General features: G+C 40.6%; 1 protein-coding gene across 1 annotated transcript in view; it reads left to right on the plus strand.

The window, feature by feature from the left end:
- LYPD6 (LY6/PLAUR domain containing 6) overlaps positions 1–12817 on the plus strand; it is a 114918-nt gene extending 102101 nt beyond the window's left edge. Inside the window, exons 4-5 of the mRNA XM_058664201.1 lie at positions 10370–10500; positions 12396–12817. Of these exons, the coding sequence (XP_058520184.1) occupies positions 10370–10500; positions 12396–12563 (299 nt within the window). The 3' untranslated portion in view covers positions 12564–12817. The remainder of the gene's footprint in view (positions 1–10369; positions 10501–12395) is intronic.
- The last annotated feature ends 1663 nt before the right edge of the window (positions 12818–14480 follow it).

The following is a 14480-nucleotide window of genomic DNA, read 5'->3' on the forward strand; positions in this document are numbered from 1 at the left end:
CATCCCTTTTTGCTTCACTTGCTGAAACTCCATTCAGTGTTTTGTCCCTGTGCGGTTTCTTTTCAATAATGTTAATTTCATCAAATGCTCATTGTAAATCTGCTCAATTTCCTTGAATGAGAAAATCATATTCTATGAGGGGCTAGCTGCAGGAACTGGTGAGGTCAAACATGAATTGAGTGCCGCAGGTCCCAAGTCATGTGATTTTTTTTAAACTACATTTATTTCATTTTATGGCACAGTTTCATAGGCTGTGGGATTCCCCCAAACCCTCCCCCCACATTGAATTCCTCCACATTGTTACAGTAGTACAGATCTTAACCAGTCACGGTTGCTTCATTGCGACCATGGACCAAGCCATGTGATTTTGACTGGAACTTTTCTCTGTGCTACAGGTTGAAAAACCCCCTGAGAATGGGATTGTATAAATGTTTCTTGAGCATATGGAACTAAATGTCAAATCAGAAACTTTACAACTTTTAAAGAGGCGTGTTTTGTGGAGAACACCTAAGCCCAGGATATTATGTTCTTTCTTAATTATGAAACACAGATGCTTTCCTCCAAGGCAAAACCTTCACTTGAGATTATGACTGACATAGAATCAGAAGAAAGCATTGAGAGAGAGGACACGTAGTCTTTCGGTTCCAGCTTCTGTGCTGCTCAGCGCTTTTTCTATGAAAGTGAAGACAAGCCTAGATATGTCCCTTGATGGCTCTTTCCAGCAGGATTGTCTGAGGATTCCTGACACAAGCAGGAAACATCAATACAATCCCAAGAGCAGCTAACGTCATGCCCATGTCACACACTTTCAGGAAAAACTTCTTTATTCTTTATTTTTTAAAAATAATTGTGGACAAAACCTGGCTGAGACAACCTTTTGATTTATCTCTTTTAGGTGATTTTACACTTAGGTTATAGACCTTCAAGACTTTAGCTCTAAGTACCATGAAGACGCAAAGTCTTGCCACTGTTTATTTTTTAATGTCCACTCACCTGAGTCCCAGACTAGAGAAATCCATACCTGATCCAGTGTTGGACCCAAGAATTGCTCCTTTCACAGAGTATAAGGGACTGGTAGTATCTTATTTGCCAGTTTGTGCTGCTACATCATGTCATGATTAACAGGTTATCTGGTTTGTCATGTTACTGCCATACTACTAGGTGGAAGTCTTGGGCTTTATTTTTTTTAAGTGGTTTTAAAGTTTACCATACATCCTGGGAACTTAACAATTTTTTTTTTTTTTAAAGATTTATTTTTATTACAAAGTCAGATATACAGAGAGAGGAGGAGAGACAGAGAGGAAGATCTTCCGTCCGATGATTCACTCCCCAAGTGAGCCGCAACGGGCCGGTACGTGCCAATCCGATGCCGGGAACCAGGAACCTCTTCCAGGTCTCCCACACGGGTGCAGTGTCCCAATGCACTGGGCCGTCCTCTACTGCTTTCCCAGGCCACAAGCAGGGAGCTGGATGGGAAGTGGAGCTGCCGGGACTAGAACCGGCGCCCACATGGGATCCCGGGGCGTTGAAGGCGAGGACTTTAGCCGCTAGGCCATGCCGCCGGGCCCGGAACTTAACAATCTTAAGGCACAACTTGTGGACTTCCACAAAGTAAACATTTTGTGTGTCCTGCACCCATGTGAAACAATAGAACCCCAAGTGTCTCCTGGGGTCCACAATCCTTACACTCTGGTTTCATAAAGGTGGTACTATTCTGACAGCATTCAGTCAGCCTTCTAAAACTGCAACCAGATGCAAGGAATTCTGTGTTCTCAAGCAACATTATAAATGTGCAGTTCACCCAATTTTTTTTTTGCAAGTTATGAAAAGCATTCTCTCCAGAGCTGTGCAGTAGATCAGCACGTACATACACCAAAATGGAAGCTTTCCACTATTTTGAGCAGCTAGATTGTTTCCAGTTTTTTAATATGACAAGCATTCTAATACATGTTTTCAATACATGGTTCTATGTATTCTTCAGTGTCAATCCCAGCAGTGGAATTGCTTGTCACGCACAGTGTATTTGTTGATTCTACTATACACTACTGAATGTACCAACTATACTCATGGTGCATGCAAGTAGCAACTGTCGCACAATTGTTACTTAATATTGACAGAAGCAATAGAAGCTAGACATGCATTTTACACTACTAAAGGTAAGTTACTGCCACGCTGGAACCCTGTCCCGATACTGTCAGAATCAGTCTCACTTCTCTGGACCTTCCAGCTGCTGGCTGCCCTGCTGGTTTTGAATTCCTGTTTCTGCTCTGAATCCCCACGAGATTGACAAATGCTCTGTCTGACTTCTCTGCCGTGTAGCAGGGCTTTCTGCATCATTTCTCAGCCTCTCGACCTGTGCCACTTTTAAATCAACAAATGCTTTGAAGGAGAACCGGGTATAGAACATTGGATTCAACTCAATAAACTTTCCTACTTAGCTCTCACCTAAGCTTTATACACAGATTTGTGTTGTTTTCATTAGATTCACTGTTTTAATTTCCTGTTGTCTTTTTTACTGGCAATACAACCCAGTTCATCTCAGGTAATATTATAATTCACAAATTCTCCCTTAGTACTTTCTCACAATTTTTAAATGAAAGTTCTGTTGTATTCTGTAAGATACGCTTGTGCACCAAGACATCTAACTTCACTCCTATGTACAGTGTCTATGTCCACTTACTGTCTATTAATGTGGTTGCTTCAGACAAGAAGCATCCCTTGATCCTCTTCCATGTTGGTTTTCTTTTCCCAGTATTTTCTGTAGAACTTGAATTCTCCTCATAATCCTTATATCCTCCCACATCCTGTCTTTAACTGTTAACTGGTAATGAGCACATTGATCTGAATTTCACTGATTTGTGTGAAAACAGTTTCCTCATGTGAGGGTGTCACTTTTCCTTTAGAAGCATGACAGTTGTTTTGGAACAAACAAAATAGAAAGTGTCTGTTGGACAGCTGCCTCAAGAGGTATTGACTGCTGGATAAAGGCAATCAATAATGACTCAATGAAATTGAAGAGCATTTGTTGATCTTTAATTTCTACCATGAGGGATTTCTTATATTGGACAGGAGAGGAAAACTCATCTTTGTAAGGAATCCATGGAGAACCATTGATAGGAGCCAGAAAGCCTAAAGAATCTGATGCCTGCATGCCAGTGAATATGTAGTGACCATTAATCCAGCTTATCAACAGCCCAGTTTCTAGTCCATCACTTTCTGTTTTCTTTTATTTTGGATTCTTTTTTCTTTCAATTCCACTGAACTTTTAAATTTGAGAAATAGCAAATATACAGATGAGTGGACAGCTGAGTTGGATTTTTGCAATCTGAACATACTACATAAACAGTTCCCAGCTGAAAAAAATTAGCAATGTCCACCAGCTCAACAATGCCCCCCTCCTGTCTGTTTTCAGTAACTTCCCACCACAAAGGACCACTCTTAGATACTGAGTCATGTCTCTTCAAGTTCATGTGTTAAAGTCCTAACTTCTAGAACCTCACAATGTGATGGTGCTTGGGGTTAAATTTCTAAAGAGGTAATTAAAATGAAGTGATGTCATTGGAGTAAGTACTAATTCAGTCTGACTGTCCTTATAGAGGTGGCTTGAACACAGACAGACCCAGGGGGCAGGCCACAGGAAGATACAAAGAAATGTACCTACTCAAACCAAGGAAAGAGGCCTCAGAAGATGCCCATGTTCTTCTGAGAACATGTTTTTTAAGTGGTTTGATTCCAGACTCCGGCATCCAGAACTATCCAAACATTTTTGTTAGGATCTGTCAGTCTGATAACTTTCTGTGCATCCCAAGCAAACCAATGTGGTTACCATCGTGATTTCCAGTAGGGAGGATTTATCTTGTCTCTTTTTTGGCCTTTGTACATAAGTGGAATCATACAGGTTGTGCTCTAGAGTGTCTAACTTCCACTCAGTGTTATGTGAAATTTATTCACAGTTTAATCAGCTTGTAGACCATTCACTCTCATTTTTATGTGAATATATGTCATCTTTATTTATTTATTCATTCCACCAATAATGAGCCATTATATATGTGGCAGTGTTTGTTCATATAGAAAAATCCTGAGCATTATCAGATTTATCATGTCTGCTGGATATTTAAAGGATTGAACATGACTTCAAAAGGTTCCTGGGAAAATGTAATTAAATGATATGTTTGTTTTGGTGAAAGAAAAATTTGAGATCTATGAATAGTTTTCTTATGATATATGTGTTCATAAATTTTTTGATGCTCTCCTGAATATTCAAGGGTGGAATTTCTGATTCATAACATTTACATGCATGCTTTCTTGTTTAAGTAGATCATAGCAAATACGTTTCCAAAGTGGGTGTTCTTTGTGAAAATTGCACTGATGTCTACTACACTTTGGTACATCAATGCCGTGGAATATTGCTCAGCAATAAAAATTAAACTGTTGGTACATAGAATAATCCAGATGGTTCTCCAATGAATTAGACTGAGTCAATATGACCAATCAAAAATGATTACTTAGTATGTGGTTTCATTTGTATTAAGTTTTCAAAATGGCAAAGCTGTAGAAAGGAAGTAAAGATTAGTGGATGCCAGAGGTTAAGGAATGAGTGGACACAGAAGGGAAGAGGATGTGACTATAGTGATCCTTTAGGCCATGTAAATATTCTACAACTTGAGCATATGAGGAGTCTTCAAAAAAAAAAAAAAACTTCATGGAAATGTGTATTAGGAGGAAATTCTGTATGGATTCCAAAATTATTTTGGCCCAAAGTTAATTATGTTTTTCCATGAGCTCTTTGCAATAGCCACATAGTGATGTCAATATCCTGCTGGTGGTTTTGCTCTACACTTTTGCAGGATGTCACCGTTGGGGGAAACTGCCTTAAGGGTGTATGGGGATCTCTGTATTAGCTCTTGAAAATGCATGTGAATCTAGGATTATCTCAAAAGATACAATTTTTAATAATGAAAACAGGTTGGGCAGTTTGTAAAAAAGTTAATAGTCCTCAGACCCAGCTGACTCACCAAAGTTTTGGTTTTGAAGAAGAGACAAAAAGATTTAATGTGATGTCTCAGAGCATATAGAATGCTTTAGTGAACTGCTCTGTCTTCTTTACAGAGTGGTTGTTTTCAATTGAAAGAACAACCAAGGGGAGCAGAGATGAACAGGAGGAAGAGACAGACAGGTTTTCTATTTGCTGGTTCACGCTCCTAAAGATCCCAACATTTAGGACCGGGAAACGCTAAAGCCAAGGACGCAGAACTCCATCCAGGTTTCTCATGAGGGTGGCAGGGGTCCAAGCACTTGAATCATTTTCTGCTTCCATAGATACATGAACAAGAAGCTGGCTCAGAAGCAGAATAGCTGATATTTAAAACAGCCCTGTGATAGGAGATGTGATTGACACAATCAGCAGTCTAACTCTGTTGCCACTACACCCACCCCTCGTGGGGCTTTGATCAAGGAGCCCTGAGTCATAAATGCTGTTTCCAAAGTCAAGCTTGGAGTTGTAATGTAATCTGTGAGTAGCCAAGGAAAGCAGAGTATTCTCTTGATACACACCTTCAGAAGCAGAGAGAGAGAGAGAGACCAATGGCTTACCATCTGCTCTGTCAGATCAAATCAACCTAATGATAAATAATCAAGATTCTTAGAAAATCTGCTGTCATTTATGTTTCCATAGATGAATTGTGGCATGACCTTTTGTTTTATCAGTAGGAAAGAGCTGCTAAGTTTGTGGAAAATGAAATTAAGTTATTTTGGTGCATCTTTTTGGACATTTATAATGGTATTTTTCATAATGTGAATCTTCATGAACATTTTACGACTGCTCTTGTAGGTGATGGTGTCCAATATCTGCATTAGAAAGAAGAGGGATCAGAGACAAGAAACCCAGGAAAGATGAGGTCTTGAGTTGAAGAAATGAAGAATAGCATAGAGAAGACTAGATGCATGATGGGGATATTTCAGATGTTAGGTACCCAGGTTAGGTACCAAAGTCTGGGCTGACAGCACAGTTTATAGTGCAAGACCCAGGTGGGAGATGAAGTCACCATGTCTCAGCAGGCTGCTTCCTGAGCCAGGCACATGTGAGGAGAGGAAAATGAGAGGAAGATAGTGCGCAGGGCATGACACATGACAGTGAGGTGATGCTTCCAAGGTTCCACGAGGTTGCTTGAATGGGACAAGGTTCAAGAATGGAGCATGGGAGAATATCCACATCCAGGGCAGGGAAAGAATAGGAAAGAGAAGAGATCAGATGCATAGGAGAGGACCTAAAGAAAGATACAATTTTAAAGTCCAGGTTATGAAATCCCTTGGAAGAGATTAGACACAGTTGAGTCCATAGCTGCAAAGATATGCTGCGAGTTCAAACATGGAGAAAGGTTGAGTTCATGAACAACTAAAGGAATGGTCGTTGTCTGGCAGTCATGTAGTAGATAGGAGAGCTGAGTCTCTGAAAGTCAGGGAGTGCTCAGACAGGTGCCGCTAGCCCTTTATTTGCTAGTGTGGTTGGTAGTATTATTATTACACATGCTTTCCTCCCTTTGATTTTCTTGCATCTGAAGCATTTTTGTCTAGTAGCAAGTTAATTGTACATTTTTTATAAAGAATCAGGAATAGTGAAGCTTCAGAGAATAATTGATTTTTGAGAAAGCTGTTTTACCTGAGTGTCAGGCATTTTCAGCTCCTTTTTATTTTAATTGTTATTTGTGAGGGAGAGAAGGGGTGAAGCAGAGAGAGAAAAATCTAGTGATTCTCCCCCAAATGCCTGCAATGGCTAGGACTACGAAGACACCAGAGGTGGGAGCCAAGAATGCAATCTAAGATTCATACATAGATGACAGGGATCAGATGACCAGAACCATCATTGCCAACCTCCCAAAGTCTGCATTGAGAGAAAGACAGATTCAGGAATCAGAGCTGAGTATTGAACCCAATGACTATGTGGAAGGTGAGTATCTTCATTCTTAGATTACAAGCCAACACTGAGTTAGTCATTGTAATGTCTCACTTGTTTCTAAAACATTTGTTTGGGGGGCTGACATTTAGTACAGGCTGTTAAAATGCTGCTGCAACTCCAGTGTCCTATACTGGAGTGTGGGTTCAAATCCTGGCTACTTTGTTTATGAGCTGGTTCCCTGGTAATACACCTGGGCAGGAATAAGAAATAACTCAAATGCCTGGGTCCCTTTCACTCACATGGGAGACCTGGATGGAGTTAGCCCTGGCCAACTCTGGTCACTGCGGTCATTTGAGAAGTGAACCAGCAGATGGAACATCTGTCTCTGTCTCTGTTACTCTGTCACTTTGCCCACCAAATGAATATGTAAATAAGTGTTTTTAAATATTTATTTTTATTACTATTTTAATTGCACATATTTATGGGGCACAGTGTGTAATTTGATACATGTATTCAATATCAGAATAGATTGGTTAGCTTTTCTATCTCTTTAAACATTTTAATATTACATTTTAATTCAAATCTTCTTTATGAATATTTTGTTTAAATACAATATTCTGCTACTGCAAATGGGATATTGCCAAGTAAATGAAATTTTCTCATTTTGCCTTTGGAACATTTTAAAATTTCAGAACCAGGTTATAGACTGTGTATGCGTGTTTCATGAAAATTATATTTTGTGTCTCTCTGTAGCTGATTAAAGTCTTTCCCATTTCTGGTTCTAGTTGAATGCCTGTGAGTCTCCACAGTAAAAGACTTTGTTTCACAACCTCTGGGAATACCATACCGTTGGAGAATATGAGATTTTAGAGGCTGAAACTAACCTGGTAGAAATTAAAATCTCTTTTATCTTTCAGATAAAGGCCTTTGAAATCCTTTTAGTGTGAAGTTATCAACAGGCCTGATTCTCATATAACCTCATTACTAACCCAAGAATTATTCAAGATGCAGTGAGAGCAAGGCTCTGTGGCAGAAATTTGGTTTTTATCACTGCCGCAGCCCAGTGATAAGCCACATGTGGTCCACTGAGTTCTGCTTGGAGAATTCTGCCTGCCTGCTCCAACCTGCCCTTGGAGATTGCAAGATCACAATACGTGTCCGAGGCTCTCAGAAACTGCCCAGTAAAGAAATCTGCTCAACTTTACCTGAGCATTTCTAAAACTTATTTCATCACAGGACTTTTCTACATGTGAACATTGCCCAGCTCACCTGGGGCTTTCAATGGATAAGAAGTAGAAAGGATGCTTGGGGAGGATTGAGGTTTCAGAGCTGAGGATTCAACTACTGAAAGTGAGAGTGGTATTCTCACCATGTCTTTGTTTTGTAGAGGAAAGGAAAGAGTTCTTACTCAACTGCTCTGATCTCTTTTCCCCCTCCCCCCAAAACAGCAAGAGTTGACTCATTAGGTACCAGAGTTTTGCATATTTTTTGAAAAGATATTTCCATTCATTGTTACCTGTAATTTGTTCCATGGAATGAGATCCCTATTAATAAATTAATGAGTTTGCTAAAGACAGGAAAAAATATGAACAAAGAGCAGTCGTATTAAGTTCACCAACTGTTATTTTAAGGCTTACTTAAAGTGAGATAATTCACTAGTTGAGGGAACAAACCTAATTTTCAAACCTGAAGCCATGTGGTGATTTACTTATTCCATAAGGGTGTGATCTTATCTGCTCAGATTTACATTTGGAGCAATAAAAACCTCTGGCAGCCACTCCTCATTGTGTGAAGAGGAGACAACAGATAAGAACATTCCTGATATTATTGCTTTCTAGAGCATTTGAAGTTGGGGTGAGGGTGGGAAAGATAGACCTCTGATGGCTGTCCATTCTGTTACCAGAGAAGGGAGCTAGTCCTGCTCAGAAGATTTGGACGATCTCCCTGGCCACTGTCCTCTGGTTGTCAGCACTTGCCAAAGGCTTGAAGGGAAAGTATTACCTGAAGACACTGCCCCCTCCTCATCATTGAGAAAAAAAGAAAAATTATTTCTCTAATTTTAACTATTCCTGGGCTTGGGGAGAATCAGTGTAAAGCCCTCAAGGATTTTTATGTGCTTTACCTCACCTGGAAAGATCCTGAGCAAGCTGGGGCTGTCCTGCACTGGGGTCCAAGCAGCAGCATGTGGAGGAAGAGCAGTGTGGGGGAAGAGTGCTGCGGGCGGATCTGTGCCACGAGCCTGCACCTGGGGCGATGCTGCTACCTCTTAGAAGGCCCAGAGCAATGTGGGGGTGCTGTTCAGCAGGCGTGTCCAGAAGACCACTATGCCCTCCATGTCCACCACTCCCCAGATGCGTCTGTGTGACCTGCCCATGCTCTTTCTCAGGGCATGGGATTCCTAAGCTGTCTTCTTCAGATATTCATAGCATCTTGGCTAAAAGCTGCCAAAGTCATGACAGAATCTGGTAAGGGTAGGGGAAGGATTTTTATTGCCTAATAAATAATATGATAGAAGGTCATAATTCCATATTAGCAACTAAATACCACGAATGTATAAAGCATGCAAAGTTGCATCCAAGTTATGCATGAAAAACAGCTCTGTGACATAGCTCAAGAACTATTCATCTTTTTTACTGTGGAAGTGGAGAGGAGCCTTCTCCTAAACCCCAGGATTAGGAAGCTGAATGTTGCCTGGGGACCTTAAAGAATTACACTGACCCAAACATTTCTGTTTGGTTTTAAAATCACCAGTAAAACCATTCCCTACAGGATTTGGAAGGAGATCTCAGGTTTTCATATTCAGAAGACCTAGAGGGACCTGGTCGTACCTGGCATGCTGGCCTCTGCCTACTGTTCTTGGAAAGGCAGAAACCTCGTTGTGAGGACAACGCTCCCTCACTTTGGAACATTCTCTGTGTCGGAGTAGTCATCTTCCGTGATGCATCCTGGCATCTGGCTGTGTGCTTAGGCGAGCACTTGTCTTTTGGACAGGTTTTGTCTCCAGATAGAACGAATCCATTTTTCATCACACTGTCTTACCTGAGTTACACACACACACACACACACACACACACACACGACTGTTTTTGCTATAGTTTTTTTTTTTTTTTCCCCGTCAGGACCATTCTCACCTGCCATCTTCTTTTAACATTCAGTCCTTTAAACTTCTTTACCCTTCCATCTTCATGAAAGTTGTGATGACTCTTAACTACTAAATGATCCCTCCCAAAAATTGTGAATGAGGCAAAACCTGATGCCCCTGGTCTTGCTTTTATGGGGATTGTCACCAGCAGAGAGACCCTCCTAGAAGACCATCCTCCTACTCTGGCAGAGTGAATCTACCATGGGGAGAGCTTTGGGACCGGGTATCACTGCTGAGGCAGACACCTGGACTGTTATGTCTTTTCATTCGTGGGTTGTTCTCTTTTTAAGCCATGTATCGCTATCATTAAAACACGTTCTTTCTCTTAACAGAGACCCGATACTGCTACACTCAGCACACGATGGAAGTCACGGGGAACAGTGTGTCTGTCACCAAGCGCTGCGTGTCGCTGGAAGAGTGCTTGTCCACTGGCTGCAGAGACTCCGAGCATGAAGGCCACAAGGTCTGGGTCACGCTGCCTGTAACGGGTCGGCATAGTCAGCTCTTCTCCACTTCAGCTATCTCCCAACACTAAGGACAGGGCTTTAGGGCCCAAGTTGAACAGCTTTTCACTGTCTATACATTAGTGAAAAGAAGCTTCCTTTTCTATTGTTCTAAGAAATGCGTATTTACAGGACAATCACTATGCTTTGTGCAAACATTGCAAAAGGTTGTTGGAAATTGTTCTAAACCTTTCCTCACTCAGAAGGAAACAGTGAAGTTGCCAGTATTTATGTCTATCACATAAAGCATTGCGGGTGCACCAGCAGTCCTTTTGTCTGCAGAGAGCCAAGTCAGTTTGGCTTTGGTAGCTTTTCTGAAGTGAGTGCTCATGTCTTTATTTGCATGCTAGTTTGGAGAAAATGGCTCCAAAATCACTTGATAAGTGACAAGAAAGTCATATCCTTGTGGATTTGTTCCCTTTAAACCTTAGCTAGTGCTTGGATTCAGAAGTTCAATGTACTTTGGGACAGCTTTGAAGAATATAAAGAATCAAAGATAGGCAGTCTGACTCAGAGTTGGAGACAAGAACACCCTGTTCTCTTGCTTGATCAGAGAGCTGGCTCCACGTGTGATCTTAACATATGAGACCTTGGCCTTGGCTTAGTGTCTTCTCACAACTCCTTTAAATTCTCTGCAATAGCACTGTCAATGTAAGGGATTCTTTGTCTTCATGTGAACATCCAATTCTCATGCCACTTCTCAAATATACGAAAAATTAAACAATCTGCCTACTTGTCCTTGTTTGTAAGGATATTTCTCTGACTCCTCCAACCAGCTGAACTTGGCTTGGCTTTCAGAATTCCTGTGGCTTCTTTACCAAAAAGAACAGAGAATTGGAGATGGCATGGCATATGCTCAGAGACATGGCATATGGTAAGAGACAGAGACAGAAATAAAATATGTGTGATTTCCAGTGTCTCCTCAATAGAACGTCTTCCCTGCCCATGTAATCTGGAACCAAAAACTCAAATCTCTGCAGGAAAATGACTGTCTAAAATATGCGTCAACTCGATGTCTGGCTTAAGTAGATGTGCCCATTCCTTAAGTCTGGAGCGACAGTTGAAGTACCAAGATTGGGATTCTGCATCTCTATGGAGCTTCCAGTTTATGTCACATGGGCTGGTGTGTCCTTTGTGGAGCCATGGACTGAAATGAATTCTCTCAACAACCGTGAATTTCTTTCTTTTGTTTGATCTGGTGGGTAGAGTGGCATGAAGCAGGAATAACTGCATAAATGAAAACCCTTTCAGTGTTACAAATCATTCTAATGAACATCAGTAATCACTTTTAACTGATGTGGGTTATTGCCATTCCACTTTAACTGTGAATATTCAGGGAGTGAGGGATTTCCCTGCCCCTCAAGCAGGCAGTACAAGCCTTTTTAATCAAGGAAGAGCCAACTTCCCAAGCCATCCTTCATGGGCAGTGTCTCTGAAGCCAAGCAGAGGAAGATGCCACAACCATAAATGAGTCATGAAGAAGGAGGTGAATATTGGAACCCACGTCCCTTAAAATTTAACCTGGGATATTTTCATTTGACTATATCATTTCCAGCTGCTATCTTTTTTTTCCATATATCTGTACAATATTTGTTAAGGAGGAAAACATACAAATTGAAAATGTGCTTTTGTTTCAAGTACAAATAAAAACAGTCACAAACTTAATGATGTTCTAGGTCACAAAGGTGCATCAATATATCCATATGCCTATTCCTTAGAAATGTGAGATTGGAGACTACCCTGGATAGCGGGCAGTTTTTACTGGATCCTTGTCCTATGGCTTCATCCTCAAAACTCCTGCCTCTTCCCAAGCAGCCTTCTCATCATCTTTCTTTTTTCTCTTCCTTTCTTTCAGGTCTGCACTTCCTGTTGTGAAGGAAATATCTGTAACTTGCCGCTCCCCCGCAATGAAACTGATGCTACATTTGCCACCACCTCACCTATAAATCAGACAAATGGGCACCCACACTGTGTGTCCATGATTGTGTCCTGCTTGTGGGTATGGCTAGGACTCACTTTATAGCAGCTGTGTGGCACCATTCATGTTTAGTTGCAATCCCTGAGGATCTTGTTGATCCACACTCATGCTCCAATGCTGTCCATGACAGGAGTTACCCATGGGAGACCACAGCATTCCCAGGTATCATTGGCACTTCCCATGAGGAACAAGCATTACTTCAGTAGGATCATTTTGAGTCTAACCTAGACCTTGTTAGAATCAGTCTGCCCCCAGTTTGGATGCTGAGTCCCACATCACAAATTCTTTGTTTTCCCTCCAGGAAACAACTGTACATCTGTCAAGCCCTGTAGGTCTTGGTTTGAAACACCTGCCTGCAATAAAGAAGGTCCTTGACCTTCTGAGATATTAGGGATACAATTTATGAAAATGTACAGCTTCTCATAATTTATAAAACCCTGAGTGAGATTTATGAAAATGAAACAGTTGTGTGTGTTTTTGAGAGAAAGGTAAAGAATCCATGGCTTAAACAGAACCAGAATTCTGTTATGGCTTTAGAATTCTAAACATTGATTCCCAAATAAATTGGCTGTCCCCCTGCCGATTCCAACCAGTTTTTTTTTTAAAGAATAGTAGGAAATTGAATCCTCCCAATGTTTTCTGTCAATGCTAGGAATCATATTCTTTCAGCTCTGTGTGGAAGATTGCAATGCAATCATAAAGCATTGTGATGGTAGGACTTGTGGGAGAGGTATTTTCGCTAACTTAATGGAATTAAAAGCCAAAAGATGGGTGTGCTTATCCCTACACGTAACTGGGGAGATTGACTTGTCACCTACTATGCTGCTTGAGATCCTGACTTCTTCCTACATTCATGATGTGCAGAGAATTCCACAGCAAAATGAGATTATTTTCATTGGATGTGGGGTTCTATTCAGCCACAGCTCATATGGACAGAGAAAGCCAGAGCTTTGTAATTAAAAGAAAACCTTTAGAGGTTAGCTTTAGTGCGTTTTAAGGGTACTATGAATGGCTCAGCCCACCTCTTCCTTCATCTGCATTTAATCTTGCCCGAGAGCCCTTCTTTTTGAAATTCATGATAACCTTAAGGAGAAGATTTTGCATAAAATTATCTCTAGATACACAGCAAATGAAGACATAATATGCTAAGGTGAAAAAAAAAAAAGGTATTAAGACCCCATAGGAAATCTGTGCTTTCTTTAGATACTGCTTTTGAAGTAGATGATGACATTTTTTGCCACCCTACCTATATTTTTGGTACCTCCAGGTTCCAGTTTTTCTTAGTTGTTGTAAATCATTAAAACTATTTATTTTTGTATGACATAACTAGAAACTAAAATATATTCTGAAAATTGTTTAAATGAAACAATCAAATTATTAGCATAATTATTTTTCAGTGGTGGTAGAGCTTATGTTTGTTGGAAATGATCTATAAAGTTGACATCTGTGTTGAGAAAAGTTAGCATGTGATGAGCAAGAGCAATGTGTTTTCTTCAAAGTTTTTGCTCGTCGTTGCCTCAGTGGTATTGTCCCAACAGGGATCAGGAAGTGATGCTTGTTGATTCATTTCCATGGAGGGTTGTGGGGTATGTCTGTGTGAAACTTGGTAAATGAACTTTTTATGGCTGACAAAAAAAAAGACACTATAGTTAGGGTGTATCCACCCTACAAAGAAAAGTGTCGCTGGCTCATGAAATGAGACAACTTCCCCTACCCCACTGCCCATCCTCAGGGATCATTATCTACTTACAGTGGTAGTTCTAATAACAAATAATCTACATTGCATCAAATAGCCTTAATTCAGAGTTTGATAGGCTTATCAATATGTTATCCATCATTGGGGTAGAGGGAAAGAAACAAAACATTAATCATGCACCTCTAATGTGCCAGGCACGATGCTAAGCACTTTACATAAGTTAGGTCATACAATCCCTACAAGAACCCTGTAAGGAATGCACCAGT

This window comes from Ochotona princeps, chromosome 5 (genome assembly GCF_030435755.1).
Source record: "Ochotona princeps isolate mOchPri1 chromosome 5, mOchPri1.hap1, whole genome shotgun sequence".
Taxonomy (NCBI): domain Eukaryota; kingdom Metazoa; phylum Chordata; class Mammalia; order Lagomorpha; family Ochotonidae; genus Ochotona; species Ochotona princeps.